This window comes from Mastomys coucha, unplaced genomic scaffold (assembly GCF_008632895.1).
Source record: "Mastomys coucha isolate ucsf_1 unplaced genomic scaffold, UCSF_Mcou_1 pScaffold18, whole genome shotgun sequence".
NCBI lineage: Eukaryota > Metazoa > Chordata > Mammalia > Rodentia > Muridae > Mastomys > Mastomys coucha.
In genome coordinates, this window is record NW_022196900.1 from 18,839,643 (window position 1) to 18,854,524 (window position 14,882).

The window sequence follows — 14,882 nt, forward strand, 5'->3', positions numbered from 1 at the left end:
AAAAAAAAAAAAAAAAAAAAGACAAAAACCAAGACTCTTCAAAGATCTAGTATGCAGGCATCTTTTTCATAAGCCTACAAAACTCTTCATGTGCACAAGCCTGTTGGTTATAACAGCATGGAGTCTGAACATTGATGGAAATCCATTATCCACAAGCTCAACCTGTCAGGTGAGTCATTACAGGAAGAAAATCGGATAGCCATCGAGGGAGGGCTGGCTATGAGTTTTACTTTAACACAGCCAGGCAGGCCCTTTTCTGGATGAAAAGCCCATTCTTCATAAAATACAGCGAACAAGAACCAGGGATGAAGAGGAGCATGAAGGAGAAGTAAACACTAGGCTTTCCCCTTGCTAAGGGAGAGTAAGAGCGGGTCGGCAGGACATACTTATTTACAATTTAATCAGAAAAAAAAATGACGAGACAATCAGGATAAAACTCGACAAAAATGAAACCTGAGCATCTCAATCCAACTCCCCGCAGTTTCTGTTTGCTGGGATAAGAAAACACTACTCACTCTCAGGAGCAGGTGATCCCTGATGGGAGTCATCACTAGCAATACTCTCACTTTTCAACCGCTTCCTGCATCCTAAGTATGTCCACAGGGGCCACTCATGCCACGTATCTTCTGCTTAGCACCATTTTCTCTCCCTTACATGCTGCTCTTCCTCGGTGATACACACATTTGTGTTCAATCTATGTGTGTTTGCTGGGAGCCCAAAGTGTCATGCCTTTAGGACGGCTGCGCTACTGTGTCCCAGACTCCTCAGGTTCAACTCGTTGCCTGGACACCAGCCTGTCTTTCCTGGCTCCTCTGTTCAGTAAATGGTATTGGTTTCAATTCTTGAGGTCAGACTGGAAAGAGTAGAATCACCTTCCCCTTCCCCAACTCCCCTCCAGTCAGATCTGTCACCAAGTAGCATTGAGCCTCCTTTTCCAGCTTCTCATGGAGCCACCGTAGCTTGATTATTATTTCTCAGTTGTGAGTTGCCATGTGGTGTTGGAAACTGAATCCTGGTCTTCTGGAAGAGCAGCCAGTGCTCTTAACCATGGAGCTATCTCTCCAGCCCCCACCCATTAGTGAGTATTGTTCCTGCCTAAAACCCTCCAGGGCTCCTATGCTCTCAAGACATGGTCCAGCACCTTGAATTTGCCACATACATTTCCAGATTTGATTCTGTCCAGCTCTACAGCCACGCCCCTCTGCTTCCTTCAAGGTTTCCATCAGATGTGGCTGAGATTCAGTTAACACAACAGCCTGTACCTATGTGTCTGCATGCTCTGTGCCTTTGAGCAGAATGATCCCTGAATGATCATTCATGATGGTTGGCCTAGAAATGGAACTGAGACTCAACTAGTAGATACTGGATAGGACCCAGAGAAGGGGTCTTTTACTAGCTGGTGGGACTCAGTAGGGTGTGAGAGACATTGTTCTGGAAGGATCAAGATGTGCCAATGTAGATGGTATTCTTTAGTGCATTTTCCTGAAAAGCAGTTTTTGGTGGTGATCCAGTTTAGCGCTGAGAAGTGGCCTCAGGACCATCTTGATATGTTCTCAAGAATGGCTGATACCCTTCTGTTGTGACACCACTGCTCAGTCCAAGTTTAACCCGTCTGTGTCTCTTATGGTTTCTTGAAACTAAATCATCATGAAAACAAATGTTGGGAGGAAGCCTACCTGTATGACAGCGGGACCCAGTCCAACCTGTGGGACAGTCACACTGATAAGGGGCCACACAGCGTCCACCATTCAAACAGGGGAGTATGCATATTGCTAAAAGAACAAAACAAAACAGAATAAAACAGCCATTAAAACTGTGTTGAAAGGATTTGATCATGTTCAGATCTGCTCAGATGTTTACAATCCATGTTGCTGGAGGAGAAACTCTGCAATGGCTTACTAGAGGATCTTCCTATATACACTCTGCTTATTAATGAATATCGCTGGGAAAGCACAGCAGGGTGGAAGAGCGATCCTTACTCAGATGTAACCACTGAAGCCAAAAGCACTCTTTCCTGGAGGGCACTCGGTCCTCAGTGTTCGCTAACTGCTTTGCTTCCAGTCTTTGTATCACAGGCAGCATAAACTCCATATTCTTTTTGAGAACTGTGTAAAATGCTGCCTTAGGCTTTCCCCTTGAACTGATGTGGCAAGGGGAGTTGGTTGGCCTATACCGTAGGCTCTTGTTTGTAATATTTTAGTAGTAATGGGACAACTCCCTCTTATTTCCTAGGAGCTGAGGACTGATGTTGAGCATGGGAAATTGTTGCTGTGCATGGACTAGGAACCAGTTAGAAGCACAGACTCTCAGGTCCCATCTCTGGTTGACTGAACCACAATCTACATCTTAAAGTCTCTCTGAGATGCTTCTATGCAAATTAAAGTATGTGTTGCCGCCATCTCTGCTTCCTGCCGAAGGGCTGGTAAATGCTCAGCAAGTTAAGCTGGCTTAGCCTGGCCTGGGACTGGGGTATCTCAGAGTCTTTGGACCCTAAGTATTAGCTCACTGAAGCCTGGGAGCCAGTCCCACGTGAAAAGGAATGAGGAGAGGAAGCAAAAACTGTGGCAGCTGTTTTTTTTTTTTTTTTAAATAGCCACTGGGAAAACCCTTGATTTGATGAATTGACCACAGCCACTACTCATTTCCATTAAAAAAAAAAAAGATGAAAAATTCACATTGAATAAGTTTTAGAGTTGGCTGTGTGTTCGGCAGTGGAAGAGCTCAGTAGGTGTAACCTGACTCCTGTCGCACCAGGGACTCAGCATGGCCTCTCCACACAGGAAACTGTTTATCCTTACTCATTAAGATATTGAAAGAACATATCTTAGATCATTCAATCATTTAAAAGAATTCAGTGAGGGCCACCCAGATAGCTCAGTAGGTAAAAAGCATTTGCTAAGCAAACCTGATGACTGAGTTTGATTTCCAGGACCCTTGGTGGGAGGAGAGAATGTCCTCCTGGAAGTTGTCCTCTGCCCTGGCACACGCATGGGCACAACTAATAAAAATAAAAATCCCCACAAAGTAGCTGTTTGTACACCTTTGATAAACTAAGCATGGTTTAAGTAAGGATCAAAATTCTGATCATTTATTAAGCATTGTATAGATTAGGGCTTGTGACTTCCCCTATATTCTTAATTAGGAGTGGCTTTCTTATGACTAAGAGCCATGGTGGGCTCACCTGTTCCCTGAAAGGTACAGTGCTCTGTGATGCTGCAGTTTTTCCAACGGTAGCAAAGGCTGTGGCTGGATAGCACTGACCTGAGGTAAGGGGAGAGAGGACTGCAACATGATCACAAAGCCCCTTCCTAAGAACACTCAGTTGCTGAGTGCCAAGGGGCTCGTGAGATGTAAGATGAGGCAACTGCACACTCAGGTGTAGATACTGTGGATAGATCTTCTGCAGCCTATTGAAAATTGAGTAACCCTGTGTGCTCTGGTCCGCTGCATGGATTTGAGGCAATCAGTTCCTTGGAACAGCGAAGGCAATTCCCAGAAACTCTCTCTCCTAAGCCTGCAGCTTCCCAGCAAATAAAGAGACTCAAAGCAACTTTTAAGGACAGACTCACGCTCTTCACAGAGACGTCCCATCCAGCCGTCCGGGCAGGAGCAAGCGTTTGGACGTTGGCAGACGCCTCCATTCTGACATGGAAACCGACAGACAGCTGAAAAGAGAACAAGGTGATTCATAATTCCAGGGAATTCTGGAAAGCTGATATTGAAGGGCAGGACTCATTCACCACTCATAAATGATTCAGGCTTTAGAGAAGAGAAATACAATTGAAGAGTTCGAAGGAATTTCAACATATGAGGAGAGGCACACATTGTTGGCTGTTACCATCCAACCCGCCCTCAACTTTATGGAGGTGAAATGGTCAAACTCAAACTGTATTGACAACTTAGAACTTGATTGTTTTATGCATGTATTATAAAACATGCACAGTCAAGCTAATTACCATTTGGTAGCACACATAATTACCAGTTGTTTTTCCCTTTTCCTTCCTCCTCTTCCCTTCTTTTCTTCCCTCCCTTTCTTTCCCCCTTTCATCCCTCCCTGCAAATTTCAAAACTACAATACAATATTGGTAACTGTAGTAGGAACGCATTAGATCTTCAGACGGTGTTCATCTTACTAACTGAAACTTTATATTCCCAGACTGATGCCTTTTCCTTCAGCCTGTGAACCAATGCTGTACTCCACGACTCTGAATTTGACCATTTACACTGTGTGATCAGCATCACAGTTCTTGATTTTTAGCAACTACTTTTAGAATGAATAAAGCAACTGTGATTTCAAACAAACATTCGGATGTTGTCAGGAAGGTACATGCTTTAGAGCACTGTCCTTGGTGACCTCTTCCCATTTTCAAGAAATGTGCAAGTTTTCAAAAATGTAAACTAGCAAGTTCTAGAAAATGACACAGATGCTAAGCCAAATTTAAAGTCAAGGAAAATCAAAGCGTTGTGTGTACTGATCGTTTGGTCATATTGACCTCTGTTCACATCTCCCTGAAGCCTCACTGGGAAATGATTGTTCAAATATTCCCTCACCTCTGCAGACAGGAGATGAGGTCCACGTTCCATTTTCTAGGCAAACGCTCCGGAGGGAACCTTCTAGCATGTAGCCACTGTAACAGGAGTATGTGATCATGTCCCCATATTGGTAATGCACTCCTCGAGCAATCGCATTCTCTACGTGACTTGGAGGACCACAAGAGATTTCTACAGGAAGATACAGATAACAATCAAGCCCTTCCAGCTAACCCAGATGGAACACAACCTTACTATGAAGCCTGAATCAGGCTAAAGAGCATGGAGAAAACATACACACAAACGATTTTCCCCTGCATAACATGTCTAGAGTACTAAGAACTGAAAGAATAATCTGCAGCTTTAGTCAAATTAGGTGACAAGATAACTGGGTCTTTGTTCTATGACTCAAGTGCCAGGCAGAGCTGGTGAATCCCAAGGACGTGTGGCCGAAGACAAGGATGAGCTCTCTGACCTCACCAATGAGGTGGCTGCTGGAGAAGGTGGAAACAAAATGTTTATTAAATTAGTACGGGGGATAAAGCGCGGTAGCCTACCATTTCAGAGTAATTAAAGATCATGGATTATGAAATGTTCTGTTACTGCCTAAAACAGTGCTTTCAACCCAACAAGTACTCAATATGTATTTAGAAAATGAATGGATGCTGATACTAGCCTGTGGCTAAGTTTCGTGGAGTTCAAGAGCCCCTTTTGATACTGCTAAGTGTCTCTGGGGATCTGTGTTAGATTGAGTAACCGTCCTTTTTTTTTTTTTTTTTTTTTTTTTTTTTTTTTTCCTTCTCCAAAGCTACATGTACTGTATATTTAAATCAAGATTATTATACCTGCTTTTGCTTTGAAGATTTTTATAAGACATCTCAAGATAATTGTGGGGTGCATTGAGGACAGGGCTGAGCTCCGTGTTCTGGTAGGTATCTAGTTTGTGTAAATGTAAAAGGTGGTCAGACTTCATGACTTGCCTTACTGAAGGCCATTTGGTTGGCACAGTGTTAGTCAGATTTGGGAGAGGAGAAAATAAGTTTGTCTGATGTTTCTACATTTTCTTTTCTTTTCTTTCTTTCTTTTTTCTGAAAACAGATTATTTTCTCATATACTATTTCTTGATTACAGTTTCCCCTCCCTCTACTTCTCCCAGTTCCTCCCCACCTCCTCTCCTTTCCAGATCCATTCCCTTTCTTTCTTTCATTTGAAAAGAATTCTGAGAGACAACAACCAGACATGACAAAATAAAATATAATAGGATAAAACAAAAGCCACCACCTTTAAGTTGGACAAGATAGCTCATCAGGATAGAGGAAATGCCTGTGTATCAGAGACAGAGAAGAAATAAATGCTAAGTAGGGAATGTCAGACACATGATTTAATAAGCTTCCCGTGATCTGCATAGTAAGATGACATGCCGTAAAAATATCCAAGTAAATGTAACTGTGCTTAGAACTGTCAAAGTATGAACTACAGTGAAAGCAGCATTTGTACTAGGCTAGAGAGTGCTGATGGACCAGAGGGGAATGGTTTCTAAAACTGGGGCTACAGCCTATATAGAAAGATCATAGGAAACTCAAGGCTGGCTTATAGCACTTTGATAATTGAAGCATGGATTTCAGGTTACTTACAAGGGAATCGTTTGGTGTTTTTAACACACATTTCTAGGGTTTCTGACTTGAGAGCCTGCATTGGGCTTTACATTTTAAATCACCAGTTTGCAGGAATTAATATGAGAAGCAGGTAGGCAGGATGTGGAAGGTTGCTGCCCAGGCAAAGGAAGGATATGCGGTTTTAATCCGAAGACTTCCCGTCTGATAGAAAACGTAAAAGAGGCTGGAGGATTAACAATCATGGAAATGTCTCTCCTCTCCAAGGCAACTTGTGATCCACTCTAGAATACTGACCGTCGTCAGGCATGCATGGAGGGAGCATTTGTAACAAGCACACGTCTCTCCCTGCTCTTATTTCCAGTGGCCTGAATGGTGAGCACCAGGGAGCCAAGAACCAAGGTGCAGATGTGTGGGCAGAATGAGGCCACTTGGCCTGCTTCCCTTCAGGCAGGTGGCTTGAAACTAGACTAGAAGGCCAAAGAGAAATCCAAAGAACTCTCACTTCTCTCCCTTTTGCTAATGGTAGATTTCTAAGTGTCTAGGAGCCAAATCCTAAAAGTAGAATATGGAATTTTCTGAAATGTTCTTGTTTCTAATGCTGTGGTACACTGTTAGCTAAAACCCAAAAAGTTTGTGTGTGTGTGTGTGTGTGTGTGTGTGTGTGTTTGTGTGGCTTTGAGCTACTGGACATCTTTTTCATCTAGAGAAACTGCTGATGTGGTTGATACACATCAACTGATTTATTCTAGAAAACAAATTCACAAGGTAAGTATTATTATTACAATTAACAAATGAGAACCCTAAAACTAAAAGAATTCTAAGGCATTTATGTAAGTTCAAAGTAAAATTCTGGAGGCTAGAATTCAAACCTAGTAGTATCTTCATGTGCATATGCTTTGTTTCATTATGTGAAGTACAAGTGTTATGAAGATGAAATATAACTTCAGCAAAGTATTCTTATGTTAATGTAGTCTAGAGCTTTGCATGTGGTTAGATCCAATGAACATTTTTATTGACGGCTATTGACAGAGTAGCTCAGGCAACAAGGAAGACAAGTGGTTCGATGTTGGCTAGAGAGATGTTTAAAGTGGAAGCAGGCAGTGGTAACAGATGTCAGGAGATAATCAGCAGGCTAAGTCTCTTAGGATTGCAGGAGGTAGTGTAGCATGGGTGGACTAACATGGTGCTGGGCCAGCAGTTCTCAAGTTACAGCTCCTGGACCAGTAGTACTCCTCTGCTTATTCATCACTGTGATGAATAAGCAAAATACATGTCGGGAATGACCTAAGGGATAAAGGGCTTATCTTGGCTCACAGTTCCGTATGGTTCAGTCCATGGTTGTTGGGCTCATGCTTCGACAGAGCACTGTGGGAATGAGACCATGTGGCAGAGGTGATTTTTTACCACATAGAGCAGACAAGAAGTTGAGAAGTTGAGAGAGGGAGAGGAGAAGGGAAGGAGGTAGGGAGAGAGAGAGAAAAAGAGAGAGAGAGAGAGAGAGAGAGAGAGAGAGAGAGAGATCCAGGGATAAGGAACCTTCAAGGTTCTGCCCCCAGTAACCTTCCTCTGACTCGGGGTTCATTCTCACCTCCTAAAGTTTCCAGCACTTCTCAAAAGACTGCTGCTAGCAGAGACCAAGCACACAGAACTCAAGTAGACGAGGAACATTTCATAGCCAAGCCATAACAATATCCATAAGCAACACCAAGGAACTATTAGAAATTGATGTTATCTGGCCTCATCCAAAAAAGCACAGACTCAGAACGTATGGGGTGGAGCCTAGTTATCTGAGTTTCAGCAAGCTCTTGATGTTCTACTGATGCAAGTCCAAGACTGAGAAGCATCTCAGGGGGATTTTTGTTTGCAGAAAGTGTCTGTAGCCTATGAAAGGATACCGTGCAGACTCATAATGTGGAGAAAAATATGTATTTTAAACTTGGCTTCTTGCTTTCTCTCAGAAGAGCACATTTTGACAAATCCACTCAGAGAATCCTAATCTCCTAGTCAGAGGGGTTTGGCTTGGTCTGGAAAATTCATTTAAAAAATGTTCATTACTCAAACATAACTGTTTCTTGTATTAAATGCCAATGCAGAAAATGACTAAAATAGTTAGTACAGAGATCCAACTATTCACAATTAAGTTACTTGATAGAAAATAACTTCCCAGGATGGGGGAGATGGCTCAGAAGTTATGAGCATCTACTGCTCTTGTAAGCCCAGGTTCAGTTCCCAACACCTACATGGTGACTCACGACTACCTATAATTCCAATTCCAGGGAATCTGATATGCCCTCTTCTGATCTCCACAGGCACCAAACATGCACATGGTACACAAACACATATGCAGGCAAAAACCACTCATTCACCTGAAAAAACCACAAATATTTAAAAAACATTGTAAACAGAATCGAGCATTAATTAAAATAAAACAAAAGCAAAACCCTTAAAATTTTGGCCAAAAAGATGGCTCAGGAGGGTAAAAGTACTTATGAAGTATGCATCTGAGTTTGAGTTGGGTCCTTTGGATCTGATTGTCCTCTGACCTCCATGTGTATGCTTTATATTATACCCGCTCTCTCTCTCGATCTTTCCCTCTTTCTCTTTCCCTCTTCTCTCACACACACTCATAGTAAATAAACTATAAATTCTTCTTTTTTTTTTTTTAAAGGAAAAAGAAAAACTCAGAGAGCCAGGAAAACCTTCCACACTAATGGGCCTCATTGGGTTCTGCCCACTGACTTACTTTCACATCTGGCATTTGTCTGTGTCCACGTCTCGTCAGGGCTGCATGTGATGACACTGTTGCCTTTGAGCAGGAAGCCTTCCCTGCACTTGATAGATACATTCTGGTCGACATAAAACTCTTTTTCAGAAAGGAGGGCATTCTCAGGAATCACAAAAGGGACAGGGCATGGATTTGCTGTAAAAGGTGAGGCAGAAGTTTACTGAGCTATCTTCTCTTTCCCTACTTATCTCTTTAAAGACAAAGTAGAGGCCTGCAGAGCATGGGGCCTCAATGGCAGTAATAATATAAATCTTAAAGCGAAGGTGGAACAGTCTGGCCTCAAACTCATGCTCCTCCTGACTCAGTTCCACCATGCCTGGCAAAGGGATTAGCAATTTAGAAATTTAAGCATAAGCACAGATTTGCTTTCAATCCACATGAAATTATTTGTGAAGATTAAATATCAGGCATATAAGAAATCAAGGGCCACACTGTGCAGTCTCTCAATATTTGAAGAGTGTCAACCACATGGTAAATTCTGTTGAACTGCATCCTTTTACTGAATATCCTTTAGAGAGGGTGGAGGTAGAGAAGCATAAGATGCTGGTGCGCAGGGCAAGCCTGACTTTAGACCTGCACAGTGGGGAACAGAGTGATAGGACCTCATGCTGTGTTTGTGGACTTGATGGTAAAGACAGGATTTTTCCAAAGCTTAGAAAGAAACACAGGACGTGTTGCTAGTGCTCGGATTTTGTTCAGAGCAAGAGTATGTCACACATACAGACACAGCCTTCAAGCTATTTCAGTTTTTCTGATTTTAAGCGGGTATAAAGTAAGTCTTGCTGAGGTAGGGCTCTTCTGAATTCTAAAGGCTCCATTCATATGCTACAGTACTTTAAATACTAGTCAGAAGCCTTCTCAAGTTAGATTCCGTTTGTATGGTTTTCATTCAAGTGGTCAAATTATCTTTATTTACCACATTTATATGTTTTATACTAACATTAGACTTTAACCGTATCTCCTTTCTTTCTATCCCTTTTTCTTCACATCAATAGAATTCACAATATCTTCATTTCAAAATGTTTTCATTAATTTGTATTTTCTCTTAATGCCTGAATTTAATCAGCCGGAGGAATCTGATAAAAGCAGACTCTAAGACAGTCGGTTATAACATTTCTTAAGTAGAGTTCAAAAATATCCCATAAAGTTGGGCTTGATGGACACAGGGGTCCTTCCCTGGACTAATCTCGGTATTTATTGGTATTTTCCCTTCAAGCAGAGATATGTATGAAGCTAGTTGTGAAGTGGAATGTGATTAAAACCATCCCCTAAAGTCAACACACACGTTTGCAGAGGGGAGCCAGGTGACTCCAGGTTCCATTTGCAGTGCAATGTGCCTCAGGAGATCCTTCCAGGGTGTAGCCTCTATAACAGGAAAACAGAAGGCTGGGTCCAGATGTGGTGTTTTCCAAGACAACCTTCCCATTGGGAAACTCAGCTGGAGCCTCACATCTGTTCTCTAAAAGCAAGAATAGAGCCTGTATTAAATACTTTCCAAATCCTCCAAATCCCCTTTGCTTCTCTTGCCGTAGTCGTTGAAAGTATTGTGTGTGTGTGTGTGTGTGTGTGCGTGTGTGTGTGTGTGTGTGTGTGTGTGTGTGTGCGCGCGCGCGCGTGTGTGTGTGTGTGTGAATGTGGAATACTCATGTGTATAAATGTATATATTCACTATACATATACATATATACATGCCTACTTATGAATGAAACAAAATATTCATTGATACAGAAAAAACATAGTGTGTATATCTGGTGAATTACCACATGCTCAGAGTGAAGGCTGCTGTTTAGTTCTGTGTAGTTCATCTGTCTTTATGTATTTTGCTAATAGTGATGGATGCGGGGTGGGTTTAGATGAGCATGTGCATCAAATAAAGGAATCTCATGGTGCTGAACTTAACCAAATGATGCTAGTCTTACTATTATTCTTACAACACTTGGTTTGTAAGACCATATAAAAACACAGGATTCTCAAATAAAATTGAATGTCCCATAAGTAATATACATTTTAGAATGAATACTTCTCAAATATCATGTGGCACATATTTATATTAAAATTATTTTTCATTTGAAATTTAGATTTAACTGAGTGCTGTATATTTCTCTCTCCCAAATCCAGCAGCAATTCTGAAATGAGCTCAATAATAGTAGAAAGAAAGTGAGTTTCAGAAAAGTTTAAAGAACTCAGTCAAAGACACTCTGTTTCTAAAGAGATCTAACAGTGTGGGGTGAGATGACTCAGGTGGTAAAGGTGTCGAAGCCAAGCCCTGTGATCTGAATTCAATCCTCAAGACCCACATGGTGGAAGGAGGAGTCAACTCCCTAAAGTCACCCTTTGACCTCCAGATGCACTTGTGGCCCACCTCTACTTTTCTATACACACAAAACAAACAAACAATTGCTTAAAAAGGAGATTGAAAAGATAAATTTACTAAGACATAAACTATGAAGGTAAAGGATCAGGAAGAGGAGGAAGGCATGAGCTTGGGGGGAGTTAGAGCAAAATCTACTTTATGTGCTTTTTAGGGGCATCCAAACTTTAAGGATACGATTCTAGGTTGTATCATGGATACAGAATTTTAAAAATGACATAGAATTCTTGAGAAATGTCACTACTGGGAATGTGCTGGAGAAAGCAGGATCTAGAACCTTAAAAACTGGGCTTGAAGGAACTGGAGAGATGGCTCAGCGTTTAAGAGCACTGGCTGTTCTTCCAGAGGTCCTGAGTTCATCTCCCAGCAACCACACGTGGCTCACAACCATTTATAATGAGATCTGAGGTCTTGTTCTGTCATGCAAGCATACGTGCAAATAGAGCACTCACATACATAAATAAATGAATCCTAAAAAACAAAGCAAACAAACAAACAAAATTGGGGTTGAAACCACATTTTATAGTTTTATGGAGACAGGGAAGGTGGTTTAGGCCAACAATCTTCTATAATAGCTTCCTGTTTGGCCTGAAAATTCTTATGTCTGGGGTCAAGACTCAGGCTAAGAGCATCAGGATTTCTGCAGTATATTTTGCAAAGTGGAGCACTGAGCTTTTCCAACTGTATAGTGCATGGATGTCAGTTTAGGAGTCTGGCGGACACACATGCTGGTTCAGTGGGATTGGGATGGACTCAGAAAAGACCTGTAAAAAACATTCTTCCCTCTGACTTCCTTCAGGCTCCTGGTTCTTTGTTCTTGCTATTTTCTTCACTATACAAGTTTGAACAAGATCACCAATGTCTCTGAGCCTGCTCTGGGTTTGTGTTTTTGAGAAATGCTGGTCAAGGGCATCCTACTGATGTGCATGGGCTTCCTTGGAATCTGATAACATATATGAAAATATTCAAGGCTTCTGGTCACATAATAATCAAAACACCAAATGCACTAAACAAAGAAAGAATTTTAAAAGCAGTAAGGGAAAAAGGTCAAGTAACATATAAAGGCAGTCCTATCAGAATTACAGCAGACTTCTCACCAGAGACTATGAAAGCTAGAAGATCCTGGGCAGATGTCATACAGACCCTACAAGAACACAAATACCAGCCCAGGCTACTATATCCAGCAAAACTCTCAATTACCATAGATGGAGAAAACAAGATATTTCATGACAAAACAAAATTTACACAATATCTTTCCACCAATCCAGCCCTACAAAGGATAATAGATGGAAAACATCAACATAAGGAGCAAAACTACATCCTAGAAGAAGCAAGAAGGTAGTCTTTCAACAAATCCATACAAACCTAATTCCACTTTTTACAACAAAAACAACAGGAAGTGACAATTACTTTTTCTTAATATCTTAATATGAAAATTAATATTACAAACATATCTAATCGATTGAAATCCAATAATATGAGGAATTAGAAATTTGTTGATTGTCATTCAATGGTCTCTCTAATTTGGAAATTGGCGAAATAGGTCCAATATTGTACAATCTATATACACTTTCAGTTTGTTTGTTGGTGACAGTGTCTGGCTGTCAACATAAGGGTCTTGAAATCATGCTTCTCCAATCTCAGCATCTCTATTAGTAGTATTGTTTATTTCATGTCTTTACACTATACTATGGTTTTCAGAACAGCTTATATATTTCAAAAGTATTTATATACCCAAAAGAAACATAGATGATTAACTAGGGAGGTTTCTTGTAAGAGGACAACAAAGAGTGAGACTGAATGCTTTGCTTGAGTTTGTAACTCTTGTATCAAGTTTGAAGAAGAGGACTTTATAAGTTACTCTTTCTCTGAGATGGATGCTTTTCCAAATCACCACAGCTAATGAACCAAATTCTTACCTTCACCTAATGTCTGTGCCACCCTCCAAGCAGAACCATTGTTCATTGAAACAGTTGGTGAATGACTTTATGGATAGACCATCTTAATACACACACCATTTCTTATATGAATGTAACCTGTTCTGTGTGGGCTGTGAATAAAGTCACTCACTCAAGTCAAATAGCTTTGACCATAGCAGGAAGTCTGTATCCAAAAATCGAGCCTACAATTCATTTCTTGGTGCAGCAGAACTATCAACTCTCAGCTTAGCTACGATGGAGGAAAAATCCTTTAGTGATATGAGAGTCATTGAAGCACAGCCTTATTACAATGAAATTCAATGTCTAAAAATTGTTCTTATTTTGGGCTTGTACCACAGTAAGAGCCGAGATTTTAAACTCTACTAAATACAAAACAAACAAAAAGATGTTATATATTTAAGTTCACTTAAGAAAATACCAGTAGTGATGTATTATTTTGAAGTATAGAGTTAATATGTTTGGAGTTATTTAAAATTTACATTGAGAAAAATGTATTTTCACTATTGCTGTAGATGAGCATCTACATAAGACTGTTAAATTGATTGTTGTTTTATATCAAACAACTTTTATAATACTTATATTTATTGTTATAATATTTTATAAATTTTAAGGAATATGACAAAAAAGATATTGTAGGTATTGAAGGGGGGACCTCTCGGAGGAGTGGGGGTACAAAAGGGAAATAAGAATGTGATTTAATTCTATTTACTTAAAATATGTTTTTAAATGTTAAGAATTTGAGATAAATTGAAATCATGTAACTTTTCTCATAATGCAATAAAAGTTTAAAAAAAAGAAAAAAAAGCAATTTGTTGATTGTCATCCAATGGTCTCTCTAATTTGGTAACTGAAGAAATAGGTCCAATATTGTACAATCTATATACACTATCAGCTTGTTTGTACGTGACAGTGTCTTGCTGTGTATCACATAATGGTCTTGAAATCTTGCTTCTCCTATCTCAGCCTCTCTCTTAGTAGTATTGTTTATTTCATGTTTTTACACTATACTATGGTTTTCAGAATAGCTTACATATTTCAAAAGTATTTATACAGCCAAAAGAAATGTAGACAATTAACTTGGGAGGGGGTTTGTAAGAGAACAACAAAGAATGAAACTGAACGCTTTGCTTGACATTTGTAACTACTGTATCAAGTTTGAAGAAGAGTACTTTATAAGTTACTCTTTCTCTGAGATGAATGCTTTTCCAAATTATCATAGCCAATGAACCACATTTTTACCCTCACCTAATGTCTGTGCCACCCTCCAAGCAGAATCATTGTTCATTGAAACAGTTGGTGAATGACTTTATGGATAGACCATCTTAATACACACACCATTTCTTAAATGAATGTAACATGTTCTCTGTGGGTGGAGAATAAAGTCACTCATTCAAGTCAATTAGCTTTGACCATAGCAGGAAGCCTGTATCCAAAAATTGTGCCTACAGTCCATTCTTTGGTGCAGCAGCAGAACTGTCAATTCTTAGCTTAGCTACTATGGAGGCAAAATCCTTTGGTAATATGAGGATCATTGAAGTACAGCCTCATTACAATGAAATCCAGTGTCTAAAAATTGTTCTTATTTTTGGCTTGTATCACAGTAAGAGCCAAGATTTTAAGCTCTACTAAATACAAAACAA

At 40.3% G+C, this 14,882-nt stretch overlaps 1 protein-coding gene across 1 annotated transcript in view; it reads right to left on the minus strand.

Annotated features, from left to right (window-relative positions):
* Positions 1-14,882, minus strand: part of Svep1 (sushi, von Willebrand factor type A, EGF and pentraxin domain containing 1) — a 182,408-nt gene that overhangs the window by 2,278 nt on the left and 165,248 nt on the right. Inside the window, exons 42-46 of the mRNA XM_031377490.1 lie at positions 10,217-10,390; positions 8,890-9,066; positions 4,552-4,722; positions 3,570-3,665; positions 1,677-1,772 (exon numbers count right to left, since the gene is read on the minus strand). Of these exons, the coding sequence (XP_031233350.1) occupies positions 1,677-1,772; positions 3,570-3,665; positions 4,552-4,722; positions 8,890-9,066; positions 10,217-10,390 (714 nt within the window). The remainder of the gene's footprint in view (positions 1-1,676; positions 1,773-3,569; positions 3,666-4,551; positions 4,723-8,889; positions 9,067-10,216; positions 10,391-14,882) is intronic.